Source organism: Stegostoma tigrinum, chromosome 2 (genome assembly GCF_030684315.1).
Source record: "Stegostoma tigrinum isolate sSteTig4 chromosome 2, sSteTig4.hap1, whole genome shotgun sequence".
In the NCBI taxonomy this organism is placed as follows: Eukaryota; Metazoa; Chordata; class Chondrichthyes; order Orectolobiformes; family Stegostomatidae; genus Stegostoma; species Stegostoma tigrinum.
The window spans coordinates 138,256,282-138,274,914 of record NC_081355.1 but is presented as its reverse complement, the minus strand read 5'-3'; the positions used below and the strand labels follow the sequence as shown (position 1 = coordinate 138,274,914).

Sequence of the window (18,633 nt, the reverse complement as noted above, 5' to 3'; positions counted from 1 at the left end):
TTTCCAGTACAGTTGCAAAACTGACGCCTAACAGACAATGTGGAAAATTGCCCAGGTGTGTCCTGTACACAAAAAGTAGGCTGAATCATACTTGGCCAATTGCTGCCCTCTCTGTCTACTTGCAGTCATCAGTAAAGTGATGGAATGTGTCATCATCAGTGCTATCAAGCAGCATCTGCTCAGCAATAACCTGCATAGTGACACCCAATTTGGGTTATTCCAGGGCCATTCAGCTCCTGACCTCATTACAGCCTTGGTATTATCATGGCCAGAAAAGCTGAATTCCAGAGATGAGGTAAGAGTGACAGTGTTGACAGTAGAGCTGGATTCGATTAAGTGTGGTATCAAGGAGCCCTGGCAAAATTGGAATCAATGGGTATCAGAGGCAAACTCTTTGCTGTTTGGAGTCCTGCTACCATTGGAAAATCATTTAGATTGCTGGAGATCATTTATCTCAGCCCTAGGACATATCTACAGGACTCCGTCATTGGAGTGTCCCTGATCCAGGATAGGTTGTTGGTTATCGTAACTCCGAGGAACTTGACGCTTTCAACTGTCTCAACCTCCAGTCTAATGATATAGATGTGGGCATGTTCTCCTCTTTTCTTTCTGAAGTCAATGATCTGTTCTTTTGTTTTGCTGACATTGAGAGAAAAATTGTTATCATTGTACCATGACAGTAAGCCCTCTATCTCATTTCTGTGTTCTGACTCGTTGTTTAATATCTGCCTTACCATGGTGGATGTTGTCAGCAAACTTGTAGATGGCCTTTGTTTGGAATTTGGCTACACAGTCGAAGGGTGCACAGGGTGTACAGTAGGGGGCAGAGAACGCATCCTTGGTGGGACTCCAGTGTTGAGGATTATCATGGAGGAGGTGCAGTCATCTATCTTCACTGATTGCTGTCTGTGGGCCAGGAAGCTGAGGATCCAGTTGCTGACAAGTGATAAACAACATTTACACCACATAAATGCCAGGCAATGACCATCTCCAATAAAAGACATTTTAACTATTGCCTCTTGGCATTTAATGGTATTACCATCACTGAATCCTATGCTAGAAACATCCTACGGTTACTATTGACCAGAAGTGAACTGGACTCGCCATATAAATACAGTGGCTTTTAGAGCAGGTCGGAGGCTAGGAATACTGCAGTGAGTTACTCACTTCCTGGCTCCCCAAAGCCTATCTATCATCTACAAGGCACAAGTCAAGAGTGTGATAAAATCCTCCCCCCTTGCCTGGATGAATACAGCTCCAATAATTCTCTCTGAAGCCTGGATGCCATCCAGACAAAGCAGCCCACTTGATTGACAGTACATCCACAAACATCCACTCCCTGCACCACCTAAGCTCAGGAGAAGCAGAATGTACTATCTACTAAATGCCCTACAGAACGTTGCCAAAGATCCTTAGCACCTTCCAAACCCATGACTACTTCCATTTAGAAGGGCAAAGGCAACAGATACATGGGAATACCATGACCTGCGACTACTCCTGCAATGCACTCAATTTTCTGAAGGAAGTCCGCATTCCTTACAGGAGATTCTAATCAGGGCTCCTTCTGAAATATGAAGCAATTCAATTTTGACAGGTCCCTTGCAGTGCAGGATAGCTGGAGGAAGATGAACCATGTCCCCTTTTCATGTCAGTTCATTGCTGTTTTCTGTGATGTAGACGTCTAGCATCACAGGCAGGTGCATGAATCCCTGTGAACCGCTAAGTACATACAGCTAGTGTGAGGGTAGAATTCCAGGGACTGCTGGTGGGAAAGAGGCCAGGTAAGTGATAAAGTTTTCATATTAGTGGAAGATGTCTGGCTAGTAGTGGGTGGGACTTGTGGATCTGACAGCTGGGATGTGGAGAGTTTTGGTTTGAATAAGACGCAGGGGATAGAGGAGTGTGTCAGGCCCTGAGGAGTGTGTCAGGTCCTAGAGTGAAGTGAGATGTTGGGTCTTAGGTTGGGATTTGGGGTGTGGATTTGGGTGGGTTTTAAGGGCTGTAGGGGTCTGGGGGAGGGGTCATCAGAGTTCCATAGTAAGTTGGGGGTGGAGGGTCAGTTTCATAGCCACCCAGATGTTGCTCTGGTCTACCTTCCATGAGTAACCATTTACCTAATTTCAGTGGAACCCTCTGTATCCTCTGCTTTTAAATGGACATCTTTTGAGGGTTTCAGGCCTAGGGGGATTGGAGTCTGCTACATCGTGAATTCTGCAGGGTACTGATGTGCACTTCTCATCTACATTGACTTTGTGGCCACTGAAATTCTGGGCCTTTGTTTTCTTTCATCACATCAAAGGTCCAAAGACGTACCCGTGGTGGATATTGAGTGAGTTGACATGAACAGTATAAAAGAAAAGGATTATGGGTGTGGGTCGTTGGTTGACATGAAGCTATGACAGAACGTGGTTGTTGGGTAGAGGGACATAGGTTAGGACTGCAGGTATTTGGGCCATCCATGGGGATGGATGGAGGGACACAAGTTAGTCACCTGGAAAATATGATTTTGATTTGATTGTCTCATGTACTGAAATATAGCAAAATATTTTGTTTATGAGCAGTACAGGTAGATCACAGTAAGTAAAGGATGTACAGATCAAAAAAACTTTGGGGCCTATAGGTTACATTGAATGAGGCTAGAGTCCATTCAACAGTCTGATAACGGCTGGAAAGAAGCTGATACTGAGCCTGCTAGTGTGTCTGTCCAGGCTTCTGTATCTTCTACCTAACGGAAGAGGTTCTAGGAGGTCATTACTGGGGTGTGATGGATCTTTGATCCCCTTTCCATGGCAGCGAGCCTTATAAATAGAGTCCATGGATGGAAGGCTGGCTTCCATGATGGTCTGGGCTGTGTATACAATCTTCTGCAGTTTCTTATGGCAGTGGGCAGAGCAGTTGCCATACCAGTCTGTTACTCACCTGGACAGTGTGCTTTCAATGGTGCAACTGTAGAAGGTGGTGAGGGACCTTATGGACATGCCAAATTTTCCGAGCCACCTGAGAAAGAAGAGGCGTTCTTGTGCCTTCTTGACTGTTGTATTTATGTGGGAAGTCCAGACAGCCAGTCGGTTATCGTCATTCTAAGGAATTTGATGCTGTTCACTCTCTCAGCCTCAGTTCTGATGATATAGATGTGGGTGGGCTCGCCTCCTTTCTTTCTGAAGTTGATGATCAGTTCTTTAGTTTTGCTGACATCGAGAGACACATTGTGTTCATTGCACCACATCACCAAGCCCTCCTGTATAAGAGACTGTGAGCATGGTTGTCAATGTCATGGGGGGTGGGTGAACAGGATTAGTTGACATGGTTGGACATGTGGCATATATGAAGCAGTGACAGATGTGAAGGGTAAGGACTGGAGTGTTTTTATTATTTTTGTTTTTTTTTGCAGTTGGATTCAAGCCTCATAGCGCAGGCTAGCCTTTCGCCCAGTAGGCTTCATACTTTGCAGCCTCTGAATCCTTTTCATGGCACCTAAAAAACCTGACCCCATCTGGAATGAAAATTTCAACTTCTGTAGCACTTTCTCCTGAGTCATGTAATGTTCCGATTCTCCACTACCAAGTTGGGAGCAAAGACTCAGGCCTTGAGAACAAAATGATAGACTGACATGCCTGCATTTTTTAAGAAAGTGCATTTTATTGGCAAGTGACGTTTTGTTGGGGAGACTTTAAACTTAATGCTGTCTGGTGCATGAAAAAAGCTTTCATCATACAATTTCGAAGGAAAGAGAAGCACCCTGGCCAATATCTATCCCTCCACTAACGTCCTTTGAAATAAATGCTCAGACATTGCTGTTTGTAGGCACTTTGTACATGCAAGTCTTTGACTGCACCTCCCAAGTGACTGTATTGCCTGTAACATGCTTTGGGCTGTCTCAAGCTCGTAAAAGGTACTAAATACAATTTCTTTCCTTCCTATTTTGTTAACATCATTCAATAAGGGGAAAAAAAGTACATCTATTTATTTTTAATTATGTGCTTTTACACTTGCTTCTATCAGACTTCTAGTAGCTGGTGGGCGTATTCATTTTCTATCTTCAATCGTTTGTTTCAATCTTTTTTGATTATTAATTTATATTAGCAAACATAAGGATTGAAATTGTATGAATGTTAAGCTAATTGTTTAGTAAATATTCCTTCCTTGAGCAGGTGCTAATATTAATGATGCCTTGTCCTTGGATTCAATGGCCAAAAGTATTGACTCTCGCAGACTGACCAACTTCCTGAAATCTGCTTGTCAGGTGCTGTATTTCACACGAGTAGCACTGTGATATAATGTGTTATTTTACAATATTTCTGGCAATACTCTCATGTCTAATTTAATTCTATCTGACAATTTAAATTAAAATGCCTGACATTGGTAGGTTTAATTTAACAGATGTTGATCAGAGAATGACTGTTCAATATAGCAATATCATTCTTATTTCCCTTAAAGTAATACATTCTAATAATAACCTATGTAGCATTTTAATGCTGACTGCATATACATGCTTTCAATATCAGAAAGTGCATGCTGGATTGAGCTGTTACTGTATGGATTGTTGATTTTTGTGTGTTTACCTTCCTTGTTTGCTAACAGTATCACTGTAATACCATGACAGGTAATCTCTGTGTTGCTTGAAGAAGATCAAGCAGATAACCAAGCCAGTCAGAATGTACAGTCAAAAGCAACTAGTTTGTCTGTCAGTGATGGGTGCACTCAATTGAATGTCAACTTGCCATTTTTACATGGTAATAAATAGTTTCAGCATGTTTGAGGGAAGAATGTAAACATTATTTAGACTGAATATTTGTTTTCTCTTTTCCAAATATATAATTTGTTTAAATAACTTGTAATGAAAGTAATTTTTAATTTGTGACCATGCCTCCTGTTGCTAAAGATCCAAACTTTGTCATTCCCTCCCTTTATCTTTTGGCCTCTTGATCTATCTTTCCTCCTTTTAAGCCACGCTTTAACAAATATCTCTGATGAAAATTTTGGTCATCTTACCTAATATTTCCAATGTGGCTGTGTTTCTTTTTTTTAAATTAAATGCCGATGAAGCACCTTGGGATGCTTCATTACTTTAAAGGTTCTATATAGTTTTGTTGTGTTTCAGTCTTGCAGGAGAAAGTGTTCACTTTGAAATGTATTTGTTTCTTTACTTGAACCTAGTCACATTGCCTCTAGTTGACATTTCTGCTTGACTGATAGCATTCTCATTTCAGTCATCTGTTAAACACTTTTTACATCATCTTGATCAATTTGTCCAGCAACATTGTTTTCCCATATAATACAGCTTGTCGACTTTTGTCGAACTTTGCACTGATTAGCTAAGGGTTTGGAAACTCAAGCTGTACCACTTGGTGGAGCTACGTCATGAATTTTTAAAAATGAAAATGTTGTACTTGTATTGCCTTAGTTAAGTTGATAAATACAATACCATGTAATTTATTTACTCAGAATTCTACAAATAATCACCAAAAGCTAATTTTATGTTTGTAAATGTGTTTTTTGTGTTTTCTTTTGTAGGTCGTGAGGTGTTATGTCTACACTTTTCACAGGTCCAGAGACAAACTCTGCTTTCAGTCCACAGTCTTCCTAAAGAGCCTGGGGTTGTCCAACTAGCCAGCAATTACGTGATTTGTGTTTGGAATATCTGGGAACCTTCAGCACCTCAGAAAATCCTTGTCTGCGAATCTGAGGTCTGTGGAAAGTCTTAAAAATGTCTTGTCTATTTAGAAGGCACTATAGATGCAATTAACGAAAATTCATAGAATCCCTACAGTGCAGATAAAGGCCATTCATCCTATCGGGTCTGTGCCAGTCCTCAGAGGAGTATCCTGCTCTACCCCCATTACTGCACATTTACCATTGTTAACTTACCTAGCCTGCCTATCCCTGTACACTATGGGGCAGTTTAGGAGAGCCAGTCTACCTAGTCAGCACTTCTTTGGACTATGTGAAGAAACCCAGTGCACTCGGAGGGAACTCATGTAGACATAGGGAAGACATGCAAATTCCACATAGGCAGTTCCCCATGGCGGGTAATCGAACCCAGGTCTGTGGCTCTATAAGGCAGCAGAGCTAACCACTGTGCCACCATGCATTTGATAGACCTTGATGGAAAAATATATCCTTATGTCAGCTATACTCAGGAAGCAGTGAGACTAATGGAGGTGTGGTGTTCTAGTGTCTGTGGCTGTGTAAATCTTAACAGGTATAAAGTTGAGTCCAGTGATGGAATCTTAAAATATTTTACCTTTAAGGACATAGACTGTTCATGAAAGCTGAATAGATCTCTACAAAGGCCCAGGCAGCAAGCTAGGAAGATGTAACATCCTTGGGATGTATCTATCAATTCAATTCCAGGGTTTTCTAGCAGGAAAATTTAAAGAAAAAGCTATTTCTAAGGAACCTATGTGAAATGAGATTGGTCAGTTCTAAAGAGCTCACTGCTATGGCGTATAACTACCACTAATTGAATGCTAGTATAAAACAGTAAGTTTTATAAATTTGCATTGGTGGTGAAGATTATTGCCCACATTTCCTGTTGGACCTTTTAAATTAAATTATATGATCATGGGTATTGTTCCTGGAATGGCCTCGTTTGACCCAGGGTAAATCCCCTCGTTTGATGATAGTGATAGATTGGATGATATATCAGGTTGAGTTTTTGTGTTGTTTGGAAATACTTCTACCACTGCTTTTGATCCAAACCACCTCATAAATGCCCAAGCTTGAGATGCTAGATCCGTTCAAAGATTTTTCCCATTTAGCATGGTGATAATGCCACACTTAGAATGGAAGATATTCTCAATGTGAATATTGGACTTTGATTCCACAAAGACTATGTCGTAGTCACTTGTACTGATACCATCGTGGACAGATGCGCCATTGAATAATAACAACTGCGTTCCTTTCTTAAAGATCACTATTAAACCAGTTGGATAATTGAAAATGTTTTTGCAGTCACAATTAGAATTCTAATTCCAGATTCTATTGAGTTCAATTTCACCACCTGCTGTGGTGGGATTCAGACCCAAGTCCCCAGAGCATTGCATGGCTTTCTTGATTACTATCCTAGTGACCATAACGCTATACCATTACCTCCCTTCATTGCTTGCTTGTTCATTAACTCTTGCAGTAACACTAAGGCCTGAAAGGCTGTTTGGCTTGGCTTTGCTTTTATTGTCCAAAATTTTTTTTTGTTTGTCAGAGGTGAGTGTGGCTGGAGAGACCAGCATTTATTTTCCTTCAAAAGATATTGATATGCTGGCTTCTTAAACTGCTGGATATTTTGTATTATAGGTATGTCCACCATTCTGTTAGGAGGGAATTTTAGTATCTTGACAAGCTACAATGAAAACACAGGATAATGTGTGCTTTGAAGTGAAATTTGTGTGTGTTGTTATTCCCTTACACTTGCTGCCTTTGTTTTTACTGAGTAGAAGAGCTCACAGGTTTGGAAGGTGTCACTGAAGAACCTTGGGCAAGTTGCTGCACGGCATCCTCTGGTTGATACTGCCTCCAGCCGTGGCACAATGATGGTGGAGGAATTGAATCTTTAATACATTGAATTAGATGTCACAAGTGTCATGTTAAGCATTTTGAGTATTGTTGCATGTATCCAGGCAAGTGGGGAGTGATCATCAAAAACATGCAAATATACAAGTTAAGAACAAGTTTAATACTTGGCTCTTCGAGTCTGCGCCACCATTCAATAAGACCTTGGCTCGTCTGATTTCTTTACTTTCCTGCCTACCCTCGACAACCTTTAAACACCCTCTCCTTCTCAAGAACCTATATTCCTTTTAAAAATAGCAAAAAGACTCTTTCTCAAGACAATGGAAGCTGAGTTCCAAAGATTCATAAGTCTGTGAGACAAATTCTCCTTATCTCCACCTTAAGTGGCTCTTATTATTTAACAATGATCCTTAGTTATAGATTCTCACATAAGAGGAAATATCTTTTCCACATGCGACCCATCAGTACCCCTCAAGTATGTTTTATTCAAGTTGCCTCTTGCAGTTCTAAGTTCCTGACTTTTGATAATTGGATGGTAGAAAGACTTTAGAGAAGTGGAAGCTGAGTTGTTTTCCCTTTCCAGCCTTTGATGTGCTCAGTATATTGATGTGGCTTGAATCCAGTTAAGGCCTTGGCCAATCAGTGGTGGTTGTCAGGGAGTCACTGGTTGAATTAGGAGGCATGGCATCAGAAGAAGCGGCTTCCCATTTAGGGCTCAGTTGATGTCTAATGGCGTCATTCAAGTTTGTGACTCCTTGGAATCTGCTATCCCAGAAGGCCGTGGGTGATTAGACATTACTGATTTCAGCTCTGAATATATGGAGTTTTTTGGATACTAACGGAATTGAGAAATATTAGGAAAGGTCAGGAAAGTGGAGTTGATATAGAAAATAAACCGTACTGAATGTCAGCACAGATGTTTGAATCCCATACGGCTTATTTCTATTCTTTTTTATGCTGTAATGTTCACAGAGTTAAGGTACTTCTGACCAGCTTCTTCACATTGTTTATGTGCACAAGTAGATTGATATGTTCAGTAAATTCTCTAACATTGCAAAAATATACACTGCCAGGTTTCAGTTGGACACTAGCTACCAACAGTGGTGTATATCCTATGGCACACTTTTTATTCACTGGTTTGTATCACAACCGCCCTGTGACACAGCCTTTAAAAGGGTTAAACCCCTTCTGTGTGGATAAGGAGGTAATTCACACTTGCCTTCATTGTTCAGACTGTTGAGTGTAGGAGTCATGTTAAGGTTGTACAGGATGTTGAAGGTTTTTTTTTGGAGTACTGCATATAGCAGAGCAACCAGAATTGTAGAAAGGACATGAATTTGAAGAGATTTACCAGGATGTTGCTGGGACTGGATGGTTTGAGTTATAGGGAGAGGCTAGGAGTTTTCATTGGAGCATAGGAGATTTTGGAGGAGGGGAGGGGTGGCCACAGGTTTAAAATCATGAGGGGCATAAAATGAAAATAAAATAACCCCAAAGGTTTTTACCTTGGGGTGGCAGAGTTCAAAGCTAAGTGGTCACTTTTAAGGTGACAGGAGGAAGATTTTAAAAAGGACCCGAGGGGCAACTTTTTTCATGCAGAGGTTGGTACGTATGTGGAATAAACTGCCAGAGGAAAGGGTAAATGCAAGCACACTTGCAACATTTAAAGATGTTTGGCTAGATACATGAATAGGAGAGCTTTAGAGGGATATGGGCCATACCCAGGCAAATGGGACTGTTCAGTTTGGTAAACTGCATCAGCATGAACAAGTTAGACCAAAGGGTCTGTTTTGTGCTATGTGACACCATATCTCTGTCTCAATGTATTCGAGTAGTCACCATTGTCTCGGAGGACCACAGGGCTTTTTTCATTTCGAGAGAAATGACTGGTGGTGAGGTTAATCTGAGCGTTACAATGCCTTGGGCAAGTGTTGAGAAAGTGACTTCCACCCAGTATGGGAAGTTAGCTCATGCTGGTTGGCATCACACACCAGCTGTCTGGCTGACTAACCCCCCAAATTACAAATACAAACTTTTTTGTTTTTTTGTACAAAAACAGGCAAAATGTAACTCGTGGGGCGTAGACCAATACCACTTCAAACATATGAACTATGGTAATGCTGAAACCACTGTAGGAGAGCATTGAGACAGTGTAAACTTGAGATTTGAATTGGTACAGCAATCACAACTGAATTTTATTTGACCACATCCATTAATACAATGGTACAGTTATTAATTACTACAAACAGCCTTTTCATTGATGTGAAATTACAAGGATAATGTACAAGTAATAAGATTCGCCAACTTTAGGTACATTTAAGATGTCTTTGGATAAGCATATGGACGTACATGGAATAGTGTAGGTTAGATGGGCTTGAGATCGGTATTACAGGTCGGCACAACATCGAGGGCTGAAGGGCCTGTACTGTGCTGTTATGTTCTATGCAAGGTTATTCTGTATAATGTGAGAGGCACCTGACTCAGTAGGTATGTATTGAGTTCTGTTAATTATAGCCCCTAGTCAAAGGTTTTCACACTCTGTCTTCTGATTTCAAGCTAGTTATCTATTCAGTCATATTAAAAGTTTAATAATGAACTAAATGCTGATATAGTGTGATGTTCTACTGCAGGTACAATGCTGCTGTTTTGGCCCAAATAATGTGGTATCTGTGTTTGCTGGAACAGTAGATGGCTCAGTCGTAGCTTGGGATCTTCGCGAACATTCCACTATACACTACACTCTCCAGACTGGGGGCCAAGAATGGACTCTCAGAACTCCAACATTCTCAACTGGTAAGTGACTAAATGGTTTGAGAGAACCCTACACTGATTTGCAAAAGGTAGCTAAAGTCTAACAAATCTAATTGCATTTCTTGTGTAGATGTGAGAATGTTTATGGATATATTTGGGAGCAATCAATTTTAGGTCACTGTTTTATGTTCTCCATTGATTAGTATTTGGGCTGCACCAACAGGAGATTGAGTATCCTTCTCACTACTAGCCATATATCATCTATGGGAATGAGGAGCAGAAGATGGTAGTGATGGCGCACTCATAATTTTACTGTCACTGTGGAGTGATTTCCAATGGCAATATTATAGACCAAGTATGAAGTCTAGGCACAATGTTCTGTTGAGAGTATTGTATAAATCCTCTGATTCATAAAAGAGCCAAGAGGAACTGCGCCTATCTATAACCTATTTTAAGTTATCATTTTGTGAAGCAAGAGGAGAATCTTCTGATATTCAGAAGTGTGCATTATTGGTCTCCCTATTTATGGTATGATGTTATGTACCTTTAAGAGGAATTTGTTCTGTGCTGTTTCTTTTAAAGAGTGGTGTTATCACCTGGAGACAGAATGTTTGCTTCAGAAACAATGGGTAAACAGCTTTGAGCTCCCTGAGTGCTTTTTAAATTTAGACAAAAGAAGCATGAGTAGATGGAGTCATGCTCACACAGACCTAGGATTTTAATTTTTGCTTTCTGTTGAAGTTGGGGATTGAAGCTACTAAACACAGCTCTTTCTATTAAAAGTTTGAGTTCTCTTTTTGTAGTAATATTTAATTTGGTTTTCCTTTCCACGGGACTCAAGATAGCATGCGAAAAAATCTGTTTTGCTGAATTTGCCTTTGCCAAGGGTGTGTTTATTGGATGCTGCTATATTGGAATAGTTGATGAGTAGTAGCCAAATAATATATTCTTTTGTGAAGTACCTCACGTGAGTTAAAGTTATACTAATTTTTTCCTTTTCTGTTTGTGCTTTAACTGTGGTGTACAACTAATTTGTGTTTTGCCTAAAGCCAAGTAGTGCACTTGAAGCGTATCTGGAGCAGAGTGCCTGATACCTGTCTTTAAATAAAATGAAAATTTTTGTCTAGGGTATCTCCTTGATATAAGTGAACTTGGTCTGGTCCATAACAATGGAGTATTGTAAATGCATCAGAATCACTTAAAAAAAAATTTGTACACTCATAACTGATATAGCTGTGTTGTCTAATGAGGAAAGACTAGATAGATTAGGCTTGTATGCATTGGAGTTTTGAAGAGTAACGAGTGGCTTGATTAAATCGTAGAAGATCCTGAGGAAAAAGAATGAACGTGAAAAGAATGTTTCTCTGGTGGGAGAATCTAGAACTAAGGGCCACTTTAAAAATACAAAGTGCTTACTGACAACAAAATTCCACCAATTATTGCTTTTACGCATGGTCAACTCTGATTCTTCTCACGCTGCAAGGCAATTTTTAAAAAATGAGCAAAAACAAATTTGCTGGAAAAGCTCAGCAGTTCTGGCAGCATCTGTGAAAGAAAAAAAAGAGTTACTGGTTCAGATCCGGTGACCCTTCCTCAGAACCTTCACTCTGTTTTTTCTTCACAGATGCTGTCAGATCTGCTGAGCTTTTCCAGCAAATTTGTTTTTGTTCCTGATTTACAACATCCACAGTTCCTTCAGTTTTTAAAAAAAATGAAAATCTCTTCGGCTCATTATTATTTTATATTTATACCTTCTTTCATTAATTCTTTGCTCGGTTTTTATTGCTTTTTTGTGTGTTTTGGGCGTCAGAAGACACTCATTAAAGACAGAAGCAGAAATTTTTTTGCTTGTGAATGCAAAATCTTTAAATATTTTTAAGGCAAAGGCAGACAGATTCTTGATGAGGAAAGGAGTGAAAGGTTATTGAGTAAATGTGGTTGAGGTTAAAATGAGATAATCTATAATATGATTGACGGAGTAGCTTGAAGGGCCTAATGGCCTATTCCTATTTTGGATGTCCGTATGTTCGTTCTGCATAAACAATCAATGCAAGCCTGAGTGAAACATGCAAATATTACTGCAAGTTTTCATTCTGCTGACTTTCTGCCAAGGTTAATGGGGAATGAAGAGAATGCTACTGACATCTTTCCTGCTTAAAATTTTACTTCAGCAAGTGGAATTTTGTGCATTTGTTCGGAGCTAAGAATACTGAAGCGAGTAATTCACCTGACTACTCAAAACCTGTCCATCATCTAGGGCAATTGTCAGATGTATGATGGAATACTCCCCACTTGCCTGGATGGGTGCAGGCCCAACAACACTCGAAAAACTGGATACCATTCAGGACAAACAGTCCACTTGATTGACACCAGATCCACAATCCGCTCCGTACACCATTGATGTTCAGTAGCAGTACTGTGTATTATCTACAAATACACTGAAGAACTTCACCAAATATCCTTAGACATTATCTTCCAAACTCACAACCAGTTTCATCTCGAAGGACAAGGACAGCAGATATGTGGGAATACCACCACCTACAAGTTTCCTTCCAAAGCACTCACCTTCTTGACTGGAAATATATTGCGTATCCTTCACTGTTGCTAGGTCAAATCATGGAATTCTCTCCCTGAGAACATTGTGGGTGAACCTAAGACACGTGGACTGTTTTGGTTGAAGAAGGTAGCTCCCTATCACCTGCTTGAGGACAACTAGGAAGAGCAATAAATACTGGCCAGCCAGCAATACACATTTCCCACGAGAGAATAAAAAAACAAGCTGTGTCCTGAGCAAGATTCACCTCAGTCATTGTGTGGCTGACTTTGAACTGGAACTACTTCTGATAGAAACATTTGGCTGCTTCTTCAATGATGATTTCACAAAAATTCCTTAAAGAAATCTCCTCCTTTAATCATAAGGATTAGCAATATACAGTTGGAGTGATTGTCTTATTAAATTAAAGATAATTTCATGTCATAATCACTGTTGCTTTGGGTTGTTGGGAAATCAAGCTAAGCCAGAGTTTTTAATTGCTGTGAGTTTAATTGAAACACAAATTGATGGTATGCCAACAGTATAATTCATAACCAATGTCTAGAGACAATTCGTTCCCATTTAAATACTTCGTTTCATTTTGTTCTGAGAATATTCTCCTTTAAAATATTTTAGGTGCTACGAAGAAAAATCCTTCCTAAATTCCTATATCATAGTCCAGAGGGTGGGAACAAGCTTCTGTTTAGCATAAATTGACCACATCAGCCATGAGATCTGCTTCTGCGCTGTAGATTCAATGTAATTCTTGCATTCTTTATTTGAAAGGATTTAAAAGTTAATAGTCTACATGCTTGCTTTTGTGGCATTCTTCCTGCCTGAATCTCGTAATTTGAATTCACGTTGTAATCAGTATAAATATACTTACTAAGTATTAGTAACACCAAAAAAGAATTGTGAGGATATGGGATTGATTTGAATGCAATTTCATTACAGATGGCGTTCTCACAGCAATCAATCACTCCTGTGCAGTGAAAGCTGTCCATCCAGTGTCATCTGTTTGCTTTGATAATCATGATGTTGGGCTTTCCCTCTTTTCATCCCAGAAAGGTAGGTTTTCAGTCAGAATTGTGGGTCTTCCATCAGTCTTTCTATCAAAGGTCATCATTTGTCTTCCACAAAATACTTCTAATGTTATTTATGTTGGGTATTGGGGTTGATTGGCTAGCTGAGCTGATTTGTTGTTCCGCAGATGTTTTGTTACCTTGCTTGGTAACATCCTCAGTGCAGCCTCTGATGAAGCGTCGATGTGTTTTCCCACCTGGTTTTTAAACTCTGGGGTCCATTGTGATGGATTGCCTCACTTCCGCGTTTCCTCCATAGTGGAAATATATATGGGATCGAGTTCAATGTGTTTATTAATAGCTTGCTTTGTGGAGTGCCATGCTTCCAGGAATTCTCATGCTTGTCTCTGCCTAGCCTGTCCCAGAATCTTGGTGTTGTCCCAGTCAAAGTTGTGGTTCTCCTTGTCCATGTGGATTGAGATGAGTGAGTATTGGTCGTGTCTTTTTGTAGCCAGTTGGTGTTCATGGATACGACCAATACTCACTCATCTCAATCCACATGGACAAGGAGAACGACTTCAACTGGGAGAACACCAAGATCCTGGGACAAACTAGGCAGAGACGAGCACGAGAATTCCTGGAAGCATGGCACTCCACGAGGCATGCTATTAATAAACAAATTGAACTCGACCCCATATATATTTCCACTATGGAGGAAACCCGGAAGTGAGGCAATCCATCGCGACGGACCCCAGAGTTTAAAAACCATGTGGGAAAACACATCAATGCTTCATCAGAGGCTGCACTGAGGATGTTACCAAGCAAGGTAACGAAACACCTGTGGAACAACAAACCAGCTCAGCGAGCCAACCAACCTCAACACCTACAACCCCAGCTACAGATCTACTCCAAAACCTTAGTTACATTGAGCATGTTTTATAACCAACAATGTGCTGTAAAAAGAAACAAAATTGTACATGTACATTTACATTTAGATAATTATATTTAGCTGTTACTTATTTAGATAAATATGCAACTTCTTGTTAATCCTATTTTATATCCTTCCCAGTTATTAAATGTTTAGGGCCTATCATTTCAATTTGAACAAAATCACATAAAGACTAAAATGGATTATTTGAGATCTGCTGTATTAACACAAGTACTAATTTTTGAAATGATGAAAATGTCATCAATGAAAGCTCCACCTAAATTTCATTAACTGCTTTTCTACTTTTTGGTTCAAGATTTAAAGGTACTCTGCATACTCATGACCAATACAGCAGGCCTTCTTGTATTTTGTCAATCTGTGATTCAGTAGTTACATGCTTTGAACTGCAGAAGAAAAGCACAAAGTGGCCTATCAAATCATTTTGCTATGATTTTGACACAGCACCCATTTGAAATGGTCTTCCCTGCTGATTGGTACATACGTTTTCATGACTTGGCTGAAACTAAACTGGCCACGTTAGTGTGACCTGAACACCACAATGATGTTGGTTGTGGCTCAGTTGTCGGCATATTATACTCAAGTCAGGAGGCAGAGGGTTCCACTGGTGAAAATCTCTATCCACTGCTGAACTGTTGAGAGAATAATGTTTTGGTTGAGATTTTAGGAAGACCCTTTTAAGTAGATGTATCCCAGACTGTTTGACGAGGAGCAGTGAAGTTATCTCTCTCGTCCTGAATGCAACAACTCAACAGAGGCTGGTATCCCGTCATCAAGTCACCTTTTACTTGAACGTGAACAGTTCTTGACTTTAGTACTGCCTCATTCAGAGCCACCTATCAGAGTGGTGGTATCTCTGATATTCCCCTTTTTCTATCAGCCAGGGCTCTCTGGACCAAATTAACAGCCCCAATCATGGGAACTCATATTCTATGAAAAAGAGCCGGCTGACCTAATCACAATTGCTACACTGTTCAATAATTACTTCTCAATCAACAACACAAAAAATAAAACTTGATCATTGTCACTTTATTGTGGAAACTTGCTGTGAACAGCTTGGCTGCCAATGTTTCTGACATTACATCAGTGACTGTAATTGAAAAGTTTAATTATGTGGGTTAGAATTTCAAGTTTGTAATATATTTATAAGTGGTTGAAGTCAAAATATTTCCAACTTACTAGGGTAGTTAGCAATCATATTTTTGTGCTTTGGTATTTAAGAATTTTCTTTTTGTCTACATAAGGAAGTTCAGGACTGTCATTTCAGCTTGCGACGCTAGATGAAGGCGGTTTGCTTAATTTGTGGGTAAGCACAGCCATGTCACGACACATAAAGGTCTAAGTAATTTTTGTTTTCGATTGGTTAATTAACAGAATGCATGAATTTATTTATAGTATAGGCCAGTAAAACATTGTGACTCTGAATCATATATTTCTATTTTCGATAAGCATGTGAATAATTAACTCTTCTGTTTGCATCAGAATATCCGTAAATTGAGATTGAGAGGAAATTTAGTAGTCTGCACTTGAATCAACTGTATATTTACACAAGTCTCACTTTTCTCTCTTGAATATTCCTAACAATTTTCTGATAAACAGTACCAAAAGTTTTGGAATGATACTCCAAATATTATTCCCAAGTTCAAGTTGTTTTGGTCATTATTTGTATAGTAATTAGTTAATCCAGTTAATTATTTCATTCAATTATCTGTAATTTAATTTAGAAAAGCTAGAATTTTTAGAATTGCTACATTACATTGATTTTAAAATCTAATTTCTTGGAACTGGATACTGGCATTCCTTTACTGTAATTAAGTAATGCTTTGTTTAAGTTCTAAACCAATTTTCCATATTTTTTGAGGGAGCTAGTCCTCTTCCAATTCTTTTTGATGTTTGCTATTTCAGACGTCACATTTATAAATCATTTATAATGTTTATGGCTTTTTAATGAGCCGTCAGTCTTAATCTAGTGTTTATATGAATCAAGCCTTTGATTTTGGTGGAGAAACACATTATTTAGACTGGCTAGTTCTTAAACATGTGACATGTGACTGCTACTTTTTTCTAATGTTTTTAGTTTACAATCTCATTTACTTTCAAGATGGAAAAAGTATAATTTTGGAGTACAAATTTGCAATTTATGGATGTTAGGATGGTAATTGAAGCGTGTTTTGTTTTTCTTTATTCTTTCACGGGATGGAGGTCATTGCTGGTTAGGCAATATTTATTGCCCATCCCTAAATTGCCCTGAGGGCAGTTAAGAGTCAACCACATTGCTGTGGGTCTGGAGTCACATGTAGGCCAGATCAGGTAAGGATGGCAGTTCCCTTCCCTAAAGGACATTCGTGAGCCAGATGGGTTTTTCTCGACAATTGGCAATGGATTCACATTAGACTTTTAATTCTAGATACTTATTAAACTTAAATTCCACCATCTGCCATGGTGGGATTTGAACCCAGCTACCCTGAACATCACCTGGGTCTCTGAATTAACAGTCCAGCGGTAATATGCCTGGTAACTTAGTGAAAATGCTATCCTCTATTATTTGCAAAAAGAGAATTTGGTTGTAACTTGAAGAAGAAAGATATTAAAGAGTACCTGGGAAATGAGCTGCTGAATGGGATCCAAGTGGAAACTCAGCATATAAGACCATAAGACGTAGGAGTGGAAGTAAGGCCATTTGGCCCATCAAGTCCACTCTGCCATTTAAATCATGGCTGATAGGCATTTCAACTCCACTTCTCTGCACTCTCCCCGTAGTCCTTGATTCCTTTTGAGATCAAGAATTTGTTGATCTCTGCCTTGAAGGCTTCCAACGTCCCGGCCTCCACTGCACTCTGCGGCAATGAATTCCACAAGCCCACCACTCTCTTGCTGAAGAAATGTCGTCTCATTTCAGTTTTAAATTTACCCCCTCTAATTTTAAGGCTGTGCCCACGGGTCCTAGTCTCCCCGCCTAACGGAAACAACTTCCTAGCGTCCACCCCTTCTAAACCATATCAAGATAGATGGTCCTGCACTGTACTTGAAATTTATGTCACACATTGTTGGGCACGCTGTACTCTCTTTAGGACGCACTGTAGAACCTCACCAAAGTTCTTTCAGCAACTACTGTCAACCCTATAATTTCTACCATCAAGAATAACAACGGTATGGGTAACTTGATATCTCTGGTTTCCCTTCTGAGTCTTAAACCATATTGACATGGACATTTTCTTTTCAACTTTCTGAGCCAGTAACAGCAATTCTTCATCTAGCACTGAATGAGAGGACTTTGAACATAAGAACTACATCTGTTCAAGGAGAAGTTGCAACATTATGGCAACTGGGAGCAATAACAAACTCCCAAGTTTGCAAATTCCTTGAAAGCTAAACAAAAATACTTGTTGCATACCAGGGTCTCTGCTTGAATGTACCATGAATTAATGATTTGATAAAATCATTATTTGAGTTACTTGAACTGGCGACTCAGTAAATTAATAATGTTTTAAACATTAAGAGTTCGTTCTATAGTCCAACATATCCTTTAATATTTAACAAGGATTTTTCAATAAAAGGAAATGAATATGAAGAGCGCAGTGAGCCTTCCTGTGGCAATTAGGTGTAGAAATTTTGCACTTGTCCCAGAAACTTTGGGGTATGAAGAATATAGTTGACGACAGAATGTGAGTCAGTGGGTCTGGGGAAGCAAAATTATGTGGGGAAATGGTCTAAGTAAAAGTAGCTATCTTTGTCAAATTGAGAAGCTGGAAACTGCATTGAAAGCCCATGTTCCCCTAATCTTATGATTGTGAAGATAAACTTTTCTTCAAATATAACCTGACTGGAAACAGTTCTAGTTTTGCAAATAGATGATGCTGCTTAAGAACAAA

At 39.5% G+C, this 18,633-nt stretch overlaps 1 protein-coding gene across 5 annotated transcripts in view; it reads left to right on the top strand.

Annotated features, from left to right (window-relative positions):
* Window positions 1-18,633, top strand: part of dync2i1 (dynein 2 intermediate chain 1) — a 126,883-nt gene that overhangs the window by 88,813 nt on the left and 19,437 nt on the right. For 4 of the 5 annotated variants that reach the window (XM_059639584.1, XM_059639581.1, XM_059639576.1 and 1 more), the window contains 6 exons: window positions 4,149-4,243; window positions 4,604-4,733; window positions 5,515-5,687; window positions 10,140-10,302; window positions 13,748-13,861; window positions 16,006-16,067. In XM_059639584.1, coding sequence (XP_059495567.1) covers window positions 4,149-4,243; window positions 4,604-4,733; window positions 5,515-5,687; window positions 10,140-10,302; window positions 13,748-13,861; window positions 16,006-16,067 — 737 coding nt within the window. The remainder of the gene's footprint in view (window positions 1-4,148; window positions 4,244-4,603; window positions 4,734-5,514; window positions 5,688-10,139; window positions 10,303-13,747; window positions 13,862-16,005; window positions 16,068-18,633) is intronic. The other variant, XM_059639570.1, reaches the window with a different exon arrangement.